The sequence below is a fragment of the Trichosurus vulpecula genome, chromosome 3, assembly GCF_011100635.1.
Source record: "Trichosurus vulpecula isolate mTriVul1 chromosome 3, mTriVul1.pri, whole genome shotgun sequence".
Lineage (NCBI taxonomy): Eukaryota > Metazoa > Chordata > Mammalia > Diprotodontia > Phalangeridae > Trichosurus > Trichosurus vulpecula.
Window position 1 is genome coordinate 21,754,814 of NC_050575.1, and position 16,779 is coordinate 21,771,592.

A 16,779-nucleotide genomic window follows, 5' to 3' on the forward strand; every position below is an offset into this window, starting at 1 on the left:
AAGCTCTCTGGAGAACACACACTGATTCTGTTTTTGTCTTTGTGTCCCAAATGACCAGCATAGAATAGGCACGTAATTAACACCTGGTAATTAGCTGACTGATCTAATCTTGAGCCTTCACAGCTCTTTAGATATTTAATAGCACTCTCTATTCTGCAACAAGTGCTGGGCAAACAGAGGTTAAGTGACTTGCCCAGGGTCACACAGCTAATAAGTATCTAAGGCCAGATTTGAACTCAGATTAAATGAGATAATTGTAAAGTGGTGCCTGGTGCATGGTGTCTGGCACATAATAGGCACTTAATAAATGCTCGTTCCCTTCCCCCACCTTCCTCCATTCTTGATCATTGTGGGTATTTCTTCTCTCAGCCTGATCATACTCCGCTTATACTTTCTCATCCAATAGGATTCTTGTCCATGACCTTCCATAAATCCTTCATGAGCATCTACCAAACAAACTAGAGGCCTTCCTCCAGGCCTTCCACTGTGTTTTGTATATCAGGGCCACATCTTCTGCCCCTCATTCTCTCTACATGAGAGGTCTGCCTCCCATCATGCACAGCCTTGTTGCCATAGTGACACCGCTTCTTTCATGCAAGTTGTTGTGAGTAAAATGCTAAGCCCTACTTACACCCACCTGCCATATTATCTTCACATTGGCCTTGGGGTCACCAGGGACTTTGATTCTTCTGAGATTGTGGCATTCCATTCTTTTCAGGAAAATATTGATGATGATGGTGATGGTGATGATGGTGATGATGGTGATGATGGTGGTGATGGTGATGATGGTGATGATGATGATGGTGATGGTGGTCATGATGATGATGGTGATGGTGGTGATGATGATGATGGTGATGGTGATGATGGTGATGATGGTGATGATGATGATGGTGATGATGGTGATGATGGTGATGATGGTGATGGTGATGATGGTGATGATGGTGATGGTGATGATGGTGATGGTGGTGATGATGATGATGGTGATGGTGGTGATGATGATGATGGTGATGGTGGTGATGGTGATGATGGTGATGGTGATGATGGTGATGGTGGTGATGATGATGATGGTGATGGTGGTGATGATGATGATGGTGATGGTGGTGATGATGATGATGGTGATGGTGGTGATGATGATGGTGATTATGGTGATGGTGAGGATGGTGATGATGGTGATGATGATGGTGATGGTGATGATGGTGATGATGATGGTGATGATGATGGTGATGGTGGTGATGATGATGATGATGATGGTGATGGTGATGATGGTGATGATGATGATGGTGATGATGGTGATGGTGATGATGATGATGTTGGCAGCAACTCATTTTAATACAATGCTTTAATATTGCTAAAGCACTATAGAAATGAGAGTTATTATTGGACAGGTTACAACCTCTCTGAGCCTCAGTTTCCTCATTTAGAGAAGAGCAGATTAGACTAGAAGATCTCTAAATCAGGTTTCTTCCAGTTCTAGAAGCAGTCTGGAGTAGTAAATAGGTACTGGATTTGAGTCAGGAAAACCTGGGCTCCAACCCCACCCCTGACACTTACTGGCTATGTGATTATGGGCCATTATGGCATTTATACCTCACTACACTGTGAGGAAGGTTCAAAGCTGTGTTTTTGTGGCAGGGAGTGGTTTGGGATCGTTGAGAGTATTATGAAATTTCCCAAATGTAACCCAGCCCACCATCTTCCTTTTGTTCAATTTTGGGCCCAACTCACTGTCCATCTGCTATGTCTGTCAAAGATGTACCAGGGACAGCTAGGTGGAGCAGTGAGTAAGCACTGGGCCTGGAGTCAGGAGAACCTGAGTTCAAATCCAGCCTCAGACACTTGACACACTTACTAGCTGTGTGACTTTGGGCAAGTCACTTAACCCCAATAGCCCTGCCTTCCCCCCTCACAAAAAACCCCACAAAACTTCTTGTTGAGTTTGTCAATGTGAAGTTCACCAAAGTTACTGTCATAATCTAGGCAATATGCATTCTTCATCCACTTGATTTTTCCTGTATAGATTGTTAGGACAATTTCTTTTGGGTGTCTGGCACTCATTAAGGTGCCATGAAAAAATGCAAGTATTGTTATTCTCACCTTACAGAGGAGGAAACTGAGGTTGAGAGAGGAAATGATTTGTCCGGAGACACCTATTTTTTTTTAAATAAGTTAATATGGGGCAGCTAGGCGGCGTAGTGAGTAGAGCACCGGCCCTGGAGTCAGGAGGACCTGAGTTCAAATCCAGCCTCAGACACTTGACACATGTACTAGCTGTGTGACCTTGTCACTTAACCCCAATTGCCCTGCCAAAAAATAAGTTAATTTATTTATTTTTAGTTTTCAATATTCAATTCCATAAGTTTTAAATTTTCTCCCCCTCCCTCCCCTCCCCCTCCCCAAAACGGCCTGCAATCTGATATAGGATCTATATATACATTCCTATTAAACACATTTTCACACAAGTCATATTGTATAGAAGAATTAGAATGAATGGGAGAAACCATGAGAAAGAAACAAAACAAAACAAAAGAAAAAAGTAATCTGCTTCGATCTGCATTCAGACTCCATATTTCTTTTTCTGGACGTGGATGACATTTTCAATCAAGAGTTTTTTGGAATTGTTTTAGGTTCTTGCATTGCTGAGAAGAGCCAAGTCTATCAAAGTCAATCATTGTTACAATGTTTCTGTTACTGTGTACAATGTTCTCTTGGTTCTGCTCACTTCACTCAGCATCAGTTCATATAAGTCTTTCCAGGTTTTTCTGAAGTCCACCTGCTCATCATTTCTTATAACACAATAGTATTCCATTACATTCATATACCACGACTTGTTCAGCCATTCCCCAATTGATGGACATCCCCTCAATTTCCAGTTCCTGGCCACCACAAAGAGAGCTGCTATAAATATTTTTGCACATGTGGGTCCTTTTCCCATTTTTATGACATCTTTGGGATACAGCCCTAGAAGTGGTATTGCTGGGTCAAAGGGTATGCACTTTGGCCATAGTTCCAAATAGCTCTCCAGAATGGTTGGATCAGTTCACAACTCCACCAATAATGAATTAGTGTTCCAATTTTCCCAAATCTTCTGCAACATTTATCATTTTCCTGTTTGGTCATGTTAGCCAATCTGATAGGGGTGATGTGGTCAGAGACACCTATTAAGTGTTGGAAAAAGGACTAAGATGATTCAGTGAAGGAAGTATGAATGAAAGCTAGAGGTGGAGAAAAAAATATTTGGCTATCTTATGTATATAAAAGGCTGTCATGAAGAGGAATTAAGCTATTTTCACAGGATGATAAACCTAAATCTGAGGCCAGTTAGTCCAACTTCCTCATTTTATAGATGAGAACACTTTGACCCATCAAGGTTAAGTGACTTGGGCAAGGTCATGTAGTTAGCAAACATCTGAGGCTGTTGTGGTTGGATCCAGAGGGCAAAATGAGGAATGGAGGGATATTTTACCAGGGAGAAGATTTAGTTCAAGGTAAGAAAAATCTCCACAAGAATGAGAGCTATGGCAGGTGGTGTGCTCTTCATCACGGGACTCTGAACCACCAGTCAGAAAGGCTTTAGAAGGAAGCCTTGCTCATGCAATCCATGCAGCAGCTAAAGGGACAGCCTCAGAGCCAGGAAGACTTGGGTTCAAATCCTGCCCTGATGCTTCAGGCTATGTGGTCCTAAGCAAATCGCTTAACTACTCTCTGAGCTTATAGATTAATAATACTAGCATTTGTAATATGGAAATAGGTTTTATATGACTTCCCATATGTAACTGATGTCATATTGTTTGCTTTCTCAACGGGTGGGGGAAAAGCTTGATGGAGGGATAGAATTTGGAACTCAAAGTTTTAAAAAATGAATGTTAAAGTATTCATTTTCATTAAAAATTTTTAACTTAAAAATGATAGTATGAACATTTTATAGTACCTACTGTGTGCCAGGTACTATGCAACAACTCTAAGAGTTAGGTGCTATTATTACCCCCCCGTTCTACAATTGGGGCAAACAAAGGTCAAGTGACTTGTCCAGGGTCACACAGCTAGTAAGTGTTTGAGGCTAGATTTGAACTAGGGTCTTCCTGACTCTAAGCCCAGTGCTCTATCCACTGAGCCACCTGGCTGCCTCCTAAAAGACGAGAGCAGCTGGCTATGTACATTAGTAGAAGGGCTTTCCCTGTCTGAATGTTGCTAGCCTCTATCCCTCACCCTGCTGGGGTCCATTCACAGAATCACAGAAGACCAGAGCTGGAGGGGCTGTCTGAGGGTCCTAGTCCAGTTTGCACCTCAACAAGAATGAGTTTTACAGCATCTTAGCCCAGTGGTCAGGTAGCCCAGTGGTGCCATAATCAAATAGAAACAACCACTGCCACCTATTGGCTTAGAAAGCTACATATTAACATTATCTGTGCTCTATCGCATTTGTATTTGTTTCGTTAAATACTGCCCAATTACATTTTAATGCGGTTCAGCAGTGCTCCCAATGTTTGACATCGCCCCTCTAGCCCACTCTGAGAGTCCATGACTGTGAATGTTCCATAACCTTCCTTGTGCCGCGGGACTCATCAAGGGCAGCTCAAAACCTGGCCTGATGTTACACTTAGACTTTGTTATTCCGGTCAGGGCTGCCTCTCTGCCCTCTACTCTGGTTTCAACACTGAAGTCAACCTCCCACGTCCCAGCCTCTGGACACCAAGTTTCTTTCTGGTCGTGAATGGAGTCATGCAGTAGCCCAGCTGCTAGCCAGAACCTCCAGTTTGGCCCTGGAGAGGAGGACATGGAGTGCCTGGATAAGCCACTGACCTAACAGGCCCCCCTTCCCTAGACAGAGTGACCTTGTTCTGCCAGTTTGTGTTTGTGTTTATGTTTCTTTAATGTTTCATTGATGTCCTTTAAAAATAAACACTGTCACTACCTCCCCATGCTCCCTGGTCACTCCTCCCACCCCTCTTAAATAGAGTCACAAAGAGACAGGCATGATGGAAATAACTGAACGATAACACGCTCTTCAGTGCAGAGTGGATATTTGTCTAAATATCATCCCAAGCTCTGCTCCTTACTAGCTATGTCACCTTGGACAAGTCATTGACATCCCTGGGGGCTAGTTTCCCCATTTATAAAGTGAGAGCATTGAATGAGATGATCATAAGGTCCCTTTCAGCTCTGATATGCTGTATTCTTGGATCTCAAGTGCCCTCAATTCTGATATCTTATTTTCTAAGATCCCTTTTTCCCTCCCAATTCAACCAGCCTTTATAAAAGGCAAATGAAATTGTCTCTGCCCTCAAGAAGTTTATACTCTAGGAGTGTGATATACTGCAGTGTGTGTGTGTGTGTGTGTGTGTGTGTATGCGACCTGTACACAAGTAAACAGAAAGTCAATACAAAGTGATTTCAAGAGGGAGAGAGCACTGAACCCTGGAAGGATCTGGAAAGGCCTTGTGGAGGAGGGGATATCTCCGTCTTACTTTGAAAGAAGCTAGGGATTCCAAACGGAAGTGAGGAGGGAGCAAAGGCCAAACATGCAGGGACCCTACCTACAGAAGCAGGAGATGCGATGTCTTGTATGAGCAACAGGGAGCAGGTCGGTTTTAAAGGTTTGGGGTTTTTTAAAATCATATTCATTGTATATGTTGCTCTCCTTGGTTCAGCTCTCTTTGCTCTGACTCAGTTTACACGTGTTCCTCTTTTTCTCAGAATTCCTCATATTCTTCATTTCTTTTACTGTAATCATCTTCCTTCACATTCAAATTTAATTTTTAAATGTCCTCTTTTATTATGAATTTGACAAACATCCACCAACACAAACATTTCAATATACATAGAACAGAAGAAGAGGATTGTGGAACTGTGAGCTTTCTTACAGTTTGTTTTTTAAAAGCATATTAAATTCAACATGATAGCAGTAAAATTGTCCTGTGTTATCTCCCTCCTTCTGAACTCCCTTCTGCTTTGTTTGTGTTTCTTTAATGTTTCACTGATGCCCTTTAAAATAAACCACTATCACTGCCTCCCCATGCTCCCTGGTCACTCCTCCCACCCCTCTCAAATAGAAGCCCTCCCTTGTCACAAACATATGTAGTCTATTGTATTCAGACAGCACAATTTGTTTAGCCCTTCTCAATCAATGGAAGTCCAATGTCTTTCCAATTCCAAAAGTGCATCTGTGAATATTTTGGCATACATCATGTCTTTCTTCCCATCTTTGGCCTCCTTGACGTATATGCCCCATAGTGGGATTGCAAGATCAAAGAGTATGAACAGTTTAGTAACTTTTAAAAAAAATCTATTTCCAGATTGTTTTGAAGAATGGCTGAACCCACTGACCGCTCCACCAATAATGCGTCAGTGTGCCTGTCTTCCCACAGGAGCGCCAACATTGACTCAAAGGTCACCAAGTTGTTGTAAGGCTCCAATGAGATAACATGTATGCAGTGATTTGCAACTCTTAAAGCAAAATATAATTGTTTATTGTTATCCCTTTGAGCCGTAATATGTAAAACATTGTTATACTTGAAGAGCTTTTATAAAGGTGTTGAGATTTGTGTCAGTAGAAAGAATTAACTGCGCTAATACATCACAGATCTTTTGGGGAATAACGTAATATAGTAGAAAGAAAGAGTAGTAGCTTTGGAGTCAGAAGAAACGGATTCAAGTCACAACTCTACTACTTGATTGATTGTGAGGCCTTGGGCAAGTCATTGCCTTTCTGAGGCTGTTTCCTCCTTTATAAAATGGAAATGATAGTCGAACTGTATACCTCACTGAGCTGCTTTGCAGATCAAATGAAGTAATTATATATGTTAAATATTTTATCAACCTTGAAGCACTATATAAATATTAGCTACTTTGGAATTATTAAGGTAAAGTAAGATGTACAATCTTTATAGTTTTTCCAAGTTTTTTTTAATTCAATCATAGAATCAAAGATTTAGAGCCAGAAGGGATCTTAGAGGCCAATAAGTCCAACTCCTTCATTTTTACAGTTCAGGAAACTGAGGCACAGAGAGGTTGAATGACTTGCCTGCTGTCACACAGCTAATAAGTGTCAAAAACAGGATGTGAACCTGAGTCTTCCTGACCCTCTATTGCTCCCTATCCTGTTTCTCAATTAATTGTTAGGGTAGAAAAGTTTGCTTCTCCCCGTTTCATTTCTCTTTCTTAAAGTCCAAGTGGGCAACACAAAGCCATTGGCACAGTATGTATTTAATCAATACAGGAACTGAATAGAACTGAGCAGCAGATAGGGTGAGGAGGGTCCAGGGCAGTGTGGTGAAATATCCACAAGGTGGCATCCTCTGGTAGTTTGCCCACAAGCTCTTAACTCGGAAATTGTTCCTCAAGTTTTGGGCATCAAAGAATGTCAGAGCTGGAAAGGGGCTCAGAGGGCATCTGGTCCAACACATACCTGAAAAAAGAATGCCCTCTCCAACCTTGCCGACGAGCAGCCACCTGTCCCCTGCTCAACGGCTTTTCTGATGAGGTTTTATCTCCACTGGACCCTGAGCACAGCCTAGCTGGCCTTTGCATCATCTCTAATCAACTCATTAAGTCCCTGAGTATTTCAGTACCACTATCTCGGTGCCAGTTTTCACTTTACAAAGAAGGGAAATTGAGGCACAAGGAAGTGAGAAGATTTGCTCAGAATTGGACAGAAAGAAAGCATTGGAGTAAAGACCAAAAAGGTTCAAGGAGAGAAGGAACTAAGGGTGTTTAACTTGGAGGTCTCCACAACGGAATTCTTCCTCCTCAAGCCTCAATTCTCCACCCTTTTCCTCCTCCTCAGCAGAGAACCCCAAATCCTTCTTTATTAGGAAGGCTGAGGTCTCTCCTCACCTCAAAAATCCACGTTTTCATCCAGTCCCTACATCCACATGGATCCATCCTCTCCCCTGAATTTGACTCTCGGGTCCAATCTCTGTTCCTCATCTACAGGATCAGAGGGCTGGATCAGTTGGCTCCTGAGTTCCAGTTGCAGAGGCAACCATTCCCACTTTGAGACGACCACTCTACTTGGCAGGAAGTTTATGGTCCTTCCATTCATCGCTCCTAGTTCTGTCCTCTCAGGCCAAAGAGAACAAGTCTAACCACTATGTGGTAGCCCTTCCGATATCAGAAGAGAATAACTATGAGCCCTTTCTTCCCTTATCCGGATTAAACATCACCAGTTCCAAGTCGTGATCACACATCCTTAGTCACCTTCCTCCAGAGCCAAGGTTTACAGAAAAATTCTTTTATTAGGGGGATTTGTTCTGCAAAGTTTGGATTCAGGCAAAGGGCTGCACTTGAGGGCCTAGAAGGCCACATGTGTCCTCGAGGCTGCAGGTTCCCCATCCCTGCTCCAGACATTCCTGCACATCAAAGTGCCTCCTCCACCTAGGACCAGTAGACACAATATTTTAGGTGGGGTCTGATCCCGGGTAGAGGACAATGGGATTCTTACCTCCCTTAATCTGGACACTGATCTTAGTTTTTTAAGGCTACGTCACACTCTTCCTCATATTGGGTCAGGCATTTTTCTGACATATTTTCCAATAGAGTCTTCTCCCCTCCTGCACTTCACCATCCTGGTTGCCCTCTGCAGGGTGCTCTGCAACTTTTCAACATCATTTCTAAAATGGGGTGCCCAGAACTGAACTCAATAGACTAGGTGTTGTGTTGTTGTTGTGTTTGTCCTTTGTTCTCAAAGAGGACCATGACAACCATGATGACATAACTTGCAGTTGACTTTGATTTGAGTGAGGGAGGGCTGTGCAAGGTCACCAGCCTCACTTTCTCCTCCAGAGCCATCTGGGTCCACTGGCCTGATATCCACCAGGACGACTGGAGATGGCCCAGGATACACCAGATGTACTCTGCAAAAGGACCCCACACCCAGCCTTGAAAGGGGTGTGGGTAAAAAAAATTAAAATAAAAATAAAACAGGGGTATGGGGAACAGAAGCTAGGCTATCCTAACTGGGCCCTGAGCTTCGCTTGGCAGTCCTTCAAAGAATCTGACTCATTAAGTCAATGAGGATCTTGGTGACTATGGTGTGATTCTCACTTCGGAATTTTCAACGTCTGACTCTATAGTTCATAGGTTCAAGCAATTCAGGAAAGCAGAACATCCCATTAGACACTTTTATGAGAGGAAGTGCTTCTCAGTTCAAAGGACACCGTATATCAGCTCTGATATTTATTTGTTATATGACCTTGAACACACATGTCTAAGCCTGAGTTTCATTTGTGAAATGAGTACATGCTAAATACAACTGATTATGTGACCTACTTCACAGGGCAGCTGGGAGTGGGAAAGGGAAGGGGATTTTGTAAGAGATGTGAGTTATAATAATGAACCAAAAGCCCATCTCTGGATTGTCCTTTTCTTTGCCACCTCGTTGGGTATACTCGGAGTTGAAAGGGACCCAAAAGGACACGAGGTTCAAACAGCCTGAGAAGGCATCCTCTATGCAATATCCCCAATTGATTAGCCAACTTCTGTTCAGATACCTCCTGTGATAAGGCTCTCACTACCCCCCAGAAGGCAGCTCATTCTTTTAAGACAGCCCTAACTGTCAGGAAGGGGCCACCTCCAGTCGTCCTGATCTATATCTGGCCACTAGACCTAGATGGCTCCGGATGAGAAAGTGAGGCTGGTGACTTTGCACAGCTCTGCCTCCCTTAAATCCAATTCACTTGCATGTCATGGTATCACCTCCTTGATGTCATGGTCCCCTTGGAGAATGAAGGACAAACAACAACGAGAAATCATGAAGTTGTTGGGTCTTTTCCTTATTGAAATCTGCCTCTACACCTTTCCCCACTTTGCTCCCGGCAAAGGGGCCAAGGAAAAGGAAAACATTTTTGTGTATTCTCACTCTGCAAGGACCAGGTCTCCCTTCAGAGCCCATGGGCAAGGCTCACATTGAACTAACAGTGGAAGCTGACAGTCAGAGCCAGGCGGCCAGCCACAGCCCTCCCGGGAGAAGCATCCCCTTGACAGGACCTCGGGGCCTAGTCCCAAACCTTTGATCAGGAACCTTGAGGTTTCTAATCCTGGGCCTTGTGTATTCTCTGTGATCTTTGGGAAGTTTTTTCTGGAACTACATCTAGTTTTGGCAAATGAAGAATGGGACGTCACAGTCTCTCAGGTCCATTGTAATCCAGACCTTCTGTCTTCTAAGATTCCTCCCAACTCAGTCACTCTATTTGGGGATTCTGTCCAACTCTGCCATCACATGGTTCTAACAGAAGTAACAGCAACTAGCTTTTGACTTGCTGTTTCCAAAGCATATAATTACACCCCACTCTCATCACTCAGCTGGTTGGCTGGCTTCCTTTTGCCCAGGCCCTGGGCTTGTAGATATCACCCCCGATGTTATTATCTTTCCCAGGCAACGTGTGGAGCAACAGATGTGTTAGATATTTTTTTAAGACCCTGCCAGGCATTAGGTACAAATATTAGTAATAACACCTCAGATTTCTCCAGCTTTTTTAGTTTATTTTCCTCACCACACTTCTGTGAGGTAGACGGTTTATTTTAAAATCAAAATAACTCAGGACGCTGAGACCCAGAGAGCCCAGTGGCACAGCTGGAAACTTGTTGGGGCTGGGATTTGAATCCAGGTTTTCTCATCGCAAGCCCAGGGCTCTTTGCGCTTGCCCAGATTGCTTCTAAGAAAGGATGTAACCTGATCCGAAGTCAAATTGTAGGTCTGTGTTCCAGGAACCAGGACATGCTGGTGGCCAGAGGCCTGAGGGGAAGGGGAGGTGGGGATAAATGGGGCAATGCTTTGGGGAGGGACCGGAGGGAAGCCCAATCATTCCCTTCCAGAATTTTCTGACTATTCTTTCCTTATCTCCCTCCTTTCATGGCTGATCTCTTCCCCCTCTCCCCAGGTTTCATTGTGATACCTGGGTCAGATCAACCATCACTAAGCTTACAGAAAGAGTTCCCAGGCAAAAGCCTCACTCGAGCAGGTTTATCTCAGATTTCCATGGCAGCAATGAACCCCCGTAGACCGTTAAACTCCTATGGGGAAGGGCCCTGTAAAGCTAAAGGAATTCAGAGGAGCAGGTATGAACTGAGGCAGAATGAAGTAAACAGAACTAAGAAAATAGTGTACACCGGCGGTGTCAAACATATGGCTGGCAGGCGGCATGAGGCCCACAGCACTCAAGAGTGTGGCCCAAACCAGATTAAATAGAGGTGCAGTAAAATAGACAAAATATTACATTTTAAAACTAAGTCACTCCGTACGAACAGACTGTTGTTCAGTCATTTCCAGTCCTGTTCCACTCTTCATGACCCCATTTGGGGTTTTCTTGGCAAAGATATTGGAGTGATTTGTCATTTCCTTCTCCAGCTCTGGAAACTGAGGCAAACAGTTGCACCATATAGATATCAGCACAACTCAACATTAAACACTTACCGTGTGCAGGAAATGTGGAAGAAGGTTAACCAAGATGGAGTCCTTGCCCTCACTGAGTTTATAGTTGAAGCATCATTGTACAGGGGTGCTGGAATTGGAATAGGAAGACCCCAGGATCAAATGCTGCATATTGACACTGTGTGACTGTAGGCAAGTCACAACCACTCAGCCTCAATTTCTTTATAAAATGTAGATAATAATAGTACAGCTGAGACCAGATTAGTGTGAATGAGGAATCCTCCAGGAGGGATCACATAATCCTATTTCTACTGGGCTGGACCCAATTGTCATATTTACATAATTATGACTTTGAATAGTGAGAACCCACTACCTTAGGAGGATTCATTATTCATACCAACCAGGCCTTTGCTGCATCCACATGCCCACTGAGGGGATCTCCTCCACTTCTGGGGCAGTATTTTCCCCATTAAAAATGTAAGCTCATTTAGGGTGGGGCCTTGTCTTTCTTTTGGCTTGCATTGGCATCTCCAGCATTTAAGTACAGAGCCTGCTTCATAGTAGGTGCTTAATAAATACTTGATGCTTGCCATAATAGTATCCTAGAGGTCTGTGAGGCTCAAATAATCTATCTTTGTAAACCTTAAAGTAGTACATAAATGTACTTTTATTAATATTATATTAATTATATATCAATATTAATAATATTAATTATATATTATAATATATTAATATTAATAATATATATTAATTATATATTAATATTAGTTCACATAAATGTGAACTATTAAATGTGAACTATTAAAAGGATAAGACATGAAGTTAATTAATACTATAGGTAAGTCATGGGCAATATGATAAATGCATTAAAGAGTGTAAAAAAAAAGCAGGAATTAAGAAGGCGAGTTATTACAATTAAGAGGAATTCTGGACTAGACCTGTGATTTCATTCTGTAGGGAACATCCTGTTGAGGATTCTACCAACGCAGACTGGCAATCGTACCTGCAATCACTGAGAGGTTGCCCAGGGTCACTGCATCCTGGGCCATCTCCAGTCAAACTGATGAGTATCAGGCCACTGGACCCAGATGGCTCTGGAGGAGAAAGTGAGGTTGGTGACCTTGCAAAGCTCTCCCTCACTCAAATCAAAGTCAACTGCAAGTCATGTCATCATGTCCCTGATGTCATGGTCCTCTTTGAGAATGATGGACAAGCACAACAACCAGGGTCATACACTAAGTGTGTTAGAATCAGGACTTGAATCTGGGTCTTCCTGATTCCAAGGCCAGTACAGCCTCAGGAGGCGATGGCAAATCCTTAATAAGCCCTTGCTGAACCTGAGTAGCACTTTGCTGTGATGCAAAGAGCCAGAGATTGGGAGTCAGAATCCCTGGCTCTGCTGCACATCCATGAGAACCAAGCTTTCTGGACCTCGCTTCCCCATCCCTAAAATGGTGTAGTTAGACAAGATGAACTTTAAGACCCTTTCCTGCTTGAAGTTGCCTCAACTCTTGCATTCGTTCTTCCTGAAGCCATGCAGGATGTGGCCTGCAAGTCGAACCATCTACCCACCTTGACCATCAACTTCCCTCATACCCAGATGGGGGTGGCTAAGAGCCTGAGCACAAAGGCCAGGGAAGCAACAGTGCCTTCCAGCTCCCAAGTCCTGCCTCCAGTCCTGTGCCAGCCCTGGGGTCCTGCCTCCAGGCCCAGGGTCCTGCTTCCAGCCCCCCAGGTCCTGCCTCCAGCCCTCTGCCAGCGCCAGGGTCCGGCCTCCAGCCCAGTCTCTGTAGCCATCATCTGGGAAGCAATCTCAGAGATGCAGCCTGCCACTGCTTTGGCAGGTGCTGAGCATCTACCCCCAGCTGTCATGGCATTGAAAACCCGGAAAAATAGCCAAAGTCCAAGATCAGAGTTGAGCTTCTTGAGAGAAGCGCCTTCCACCCCCAGTGCCTCGCAGTTGTGTTTAGTGAACGCGGCTTCGTTCATTCCTCCAAACATACCTCTATCCTCTCTCCTCAGCCCCTGCTGGCACCTGACACCTTCCCCTCCCACTTGATGCCCAGTTTTCAAGAAAACAAGGGTCTAACTTGTAAAGCAATTTTTATTGAAGTATTCCGAGGGAAATTTTCCATATTATAATAGTAAAAATAGTAAAGTTGAACATTATAAAAAATGCCATGGACAGAGGTGAGGGGTGGGGGTGGGGGACGCGAGGGGTGCCCTGCGGCCGAAGCGTCTCATGCCTGCAGCACGTTTCATTTCATGGGGTTGGACGGTCGGGGAGTGGTGCATAAGCAAACTAGAAAGAATATAGCCTACGACGGGAGAGGCCGGCACTCGCTGGAAACATAGCGAGGTGTTGTTTGTGGGAAGTTACTAAGATGATGTGGACGATGAAATGTGAGGAAGGGGAGGTGTGTGTGTTGGGGGGGGTGGGGTAGAGTAGCTCCTGTCCACAATACAGTTAACAAGATACCGCCCCCCCTTGTACTTTGACATCATATTCCTTTGAATACAGAGGAAAAATTCTAATTCAAGTCCTTTTGTCATACATAGCCCAAGGAAAAAAAAAAGCTTCTCTGAGACCGAACACGGCCTGGGCACAATTATAGGAGGTTACAGGGGGCTTTTTCCTACATACTCACATCCAGGAACTCACCACCTACCCTCTGAAGGTTGCTGAGGAATTAGGAGGGGGGGCTCAGTGCCAATATTTATTTCACTGGAGGAATTCCGGGTGGGTGTGCATGGCCCACAAGCGGCATGAGGCCTGATGGGGGAAGGGAGGAGGTTGGCGGGGAGTTGGCGCCAACAGTTATCTAGTCCATAGATGCTTCCCATGACGACTGGGGATTACTTCCCATGCAGAACCTCGATTAGCCCCGCCTGAACCATCCCACTCACCGTGCATCAGGAGTTGTGGCCCCGACACTGGGGCTGCTGAGCACCTCACTGAGGCCATTAGCTTGGCTCCTTTTGGGAGTCGGTCTCTCTGCATTTGTGGTGAAGATCCACCCCCATCCCCCCACCCCACCCCGAGCTCTCCTTGGCCCTTGAAGCCTGTTCATCTCGTTGCTGAGGTTAATTATTGCACTAGCGACAAATGTCTTTACATCTTTCTAAATCCATCCACCTGGGTGTTCTGAGCGCCGAGGCAACGCGGAGGTGAAAAAAAAAGGCTAGATGAAATAAATAAAAAGATGAGGGGGATTTTTCTGTTTCAAACTGGCTGATATGTTGGACGTCTTATTCCTAAAATGGACAATTTTTTTTCCATGTTCTTTCCGACCCTTCGGTCCTGATGGCATGAAAATGACTTAGTATCGTAATTGCTTCGGTTCCTCTCAAAAACACATCAGAGAATTTCTCTTTTTCTCTTTTTTAAATACAAATCAATGGTGAGACTTCCTAGAAATTAAGCTAAAGCGTTGTACAAAGCAACGTCGTTCATGAGTCAGGTAACACAGGAAGTTCCCTAGTGTCTGTTGAAGCCCAAGTCCCCCAGATGCAGTCCGTCCCTCCGTGTGTTTGTTTCAGAATGAATGCCCTTGGGGCGGCCACACATCACGCCGTCCCACTGGCAGAGTATGAGAACTGAGGAAAGTGGGGCCGTCTCTCATTATCCACACACTCCATGTTGTCATCTGGAAAGGAGAGAGGACAGTGGAGTAAGATGCTGAGTCAGAAGAATATAGGCATGAGTCACGACAAGCAGGCCACCTGGAGGTCTGCCACCCTCATTCCCTTGTCCCTCCTTTTAAACACTCTCCTTTTCTTCCCTGGTCTTACCTGCTCTCCTTGTCACCCCTCCACACCCCCAACCTTGCTCTTACAATCTAGTGGGTAGCTAGGTGATGAAGTGGACAGAGCACTGGGTCTGGGGTCAGGAAGGTCTGAGTTCAAATCAGACTGTAGATACTTACTGACTGGATGATCCTAAGTCATTTAACTCCTGTCTGACTCAGTTTCCTCAAATGTAAAATGGACAATAACAGCACCTACCCTGCAGGGTTGTTGTAAGGATCAAATAGGGTATTAAAGAAGTTAGCCTAGTGGCTGGCCCATGGTAGCCCCTTAAGAAATGCTTTCCCCCCTTCCTTCTCCCTCTACAATTTCTCTTTTCCCCTCTCTTTCAGTCCAAATATTGACCCTGGCTGAAAAGTTGAATGTCACAGACTCCAGTCCACAGAGATACCCAAAGGGGCCCTCACCATATGGTAGACACAGACCAAGTCTGACAAGGAACCACCAAACTAGTCTGAATTCTATCACCTTTCCTTGAATCCTGGCTAGGCATGGGTCAGGGCTTTAGGTATACAGAATCTGCTACTGCCATAACCAAAGACCTAACAAACAGGGAAACTGAGGATCACAGATTTAGACCTGGAAGTGAAAGGAGAAGCCATATAGGCCAAGCCTCCTGTTTTATAGAGGTTCACAGAACGGACTGCCCAAGGTCACATAAGCGGCTTTCAAAACGGCAGAGCTACAATTCAACCCAGATCTCCAAATTTAGCAGTGAGAGGATCAGCAAAGACCACAGCAGCAAGTCATGCCTACCCCCCAGCAAAGCTGGTGTCAGGGCCTCCCAGGTTGACCAGACACAGAACACACGTGGCCTGTAGGGCTCTATGTCCAGAAGGAGCAAGAGGAAAGGGTTGTCTGACCACACCCAGGGTGGTCAGAAAGCTCCTGCAGCCCAGACCCCCAAATGTACAAGATTCTCTCCCTTCATTTTACAAGTGGAGAACCAAGCTTCAGAGTCACCCAACGAGTTCACAATGGAGTCAGAACTAGAAGTCAGTTGTTTTTGACTCCCAAGGCCAAGCTGCTTTCCCCTAGGAGTGCCTGGTCCTCTTCTCCCAGAGGACCGCCCAGCTGATTCTATGTCGGTCTTCCCGGGCTCAGAGCATTAATCTAGCAGGTGCTTCTCAGGACACTGTGAGGAGGAACACAAATGGTCAGCTTCTGCTCATGTCATTCCATAGAGACAGCTCTCAGGAGACCCACAGAAGGCAGAGTCTGGCCTAGCCCCTAGTCTCTTCCTTCTCAGCTCAGAGCCTCGATTCTCACTGGGCCCTGATACCATCTCCTGGAGATCCACATGCCTCCCTCCCTTGCCTCCTCCATGTGTTAGGTGACCCTCGACATGGATGGATTTGCTTTCTATTCATGTATATTTATATACTTCCTGTCAATTTCGTGGTAGGTTCATATGCAGATAGTGAATGCATTTTGCTGTTATACGCTTGCTCTTCTCAAAGTTGTTAGAAATATACAAAAAATATAGGTGATTTTGTGGATTTATTTAGTATTCTTCCTACTATTTTAGTGTATCAGCAAATTGTTTCATTTTTCTGTTTTTTCTTATATGCTTTTTTGATTATATTGAGGAAAGGTATTTTTAT

The 16,779-nt window shown here is 44.5% G+C and overlaps 1 protein-coding gene across 1 annotated transcript in view; it reads right to left on the minus strand.

The window, feature by feature from the left end:
• Positions 1-13,454: 13,454 nt before the first annotated feature.
• The window catches only part of AKT1 (AKT serine/threonine kinase 1), a 135,197-nt gene continuing 131,872 nt past the window's right edge, over positions 13,455-16,779 (minus strand). The window contains exon 14 of the mRNA XM_036750850.1: positions 13,455-15,015. Within this exon, the coding sequence (XP_036606745.1) occupies positions 14,936-15,015 (80 nt within the window). The 3' untranslated portion in view covers positions 13,455-14,935. The remainder of the gene's footprint in view (positions 15,016-16,779) is intronic.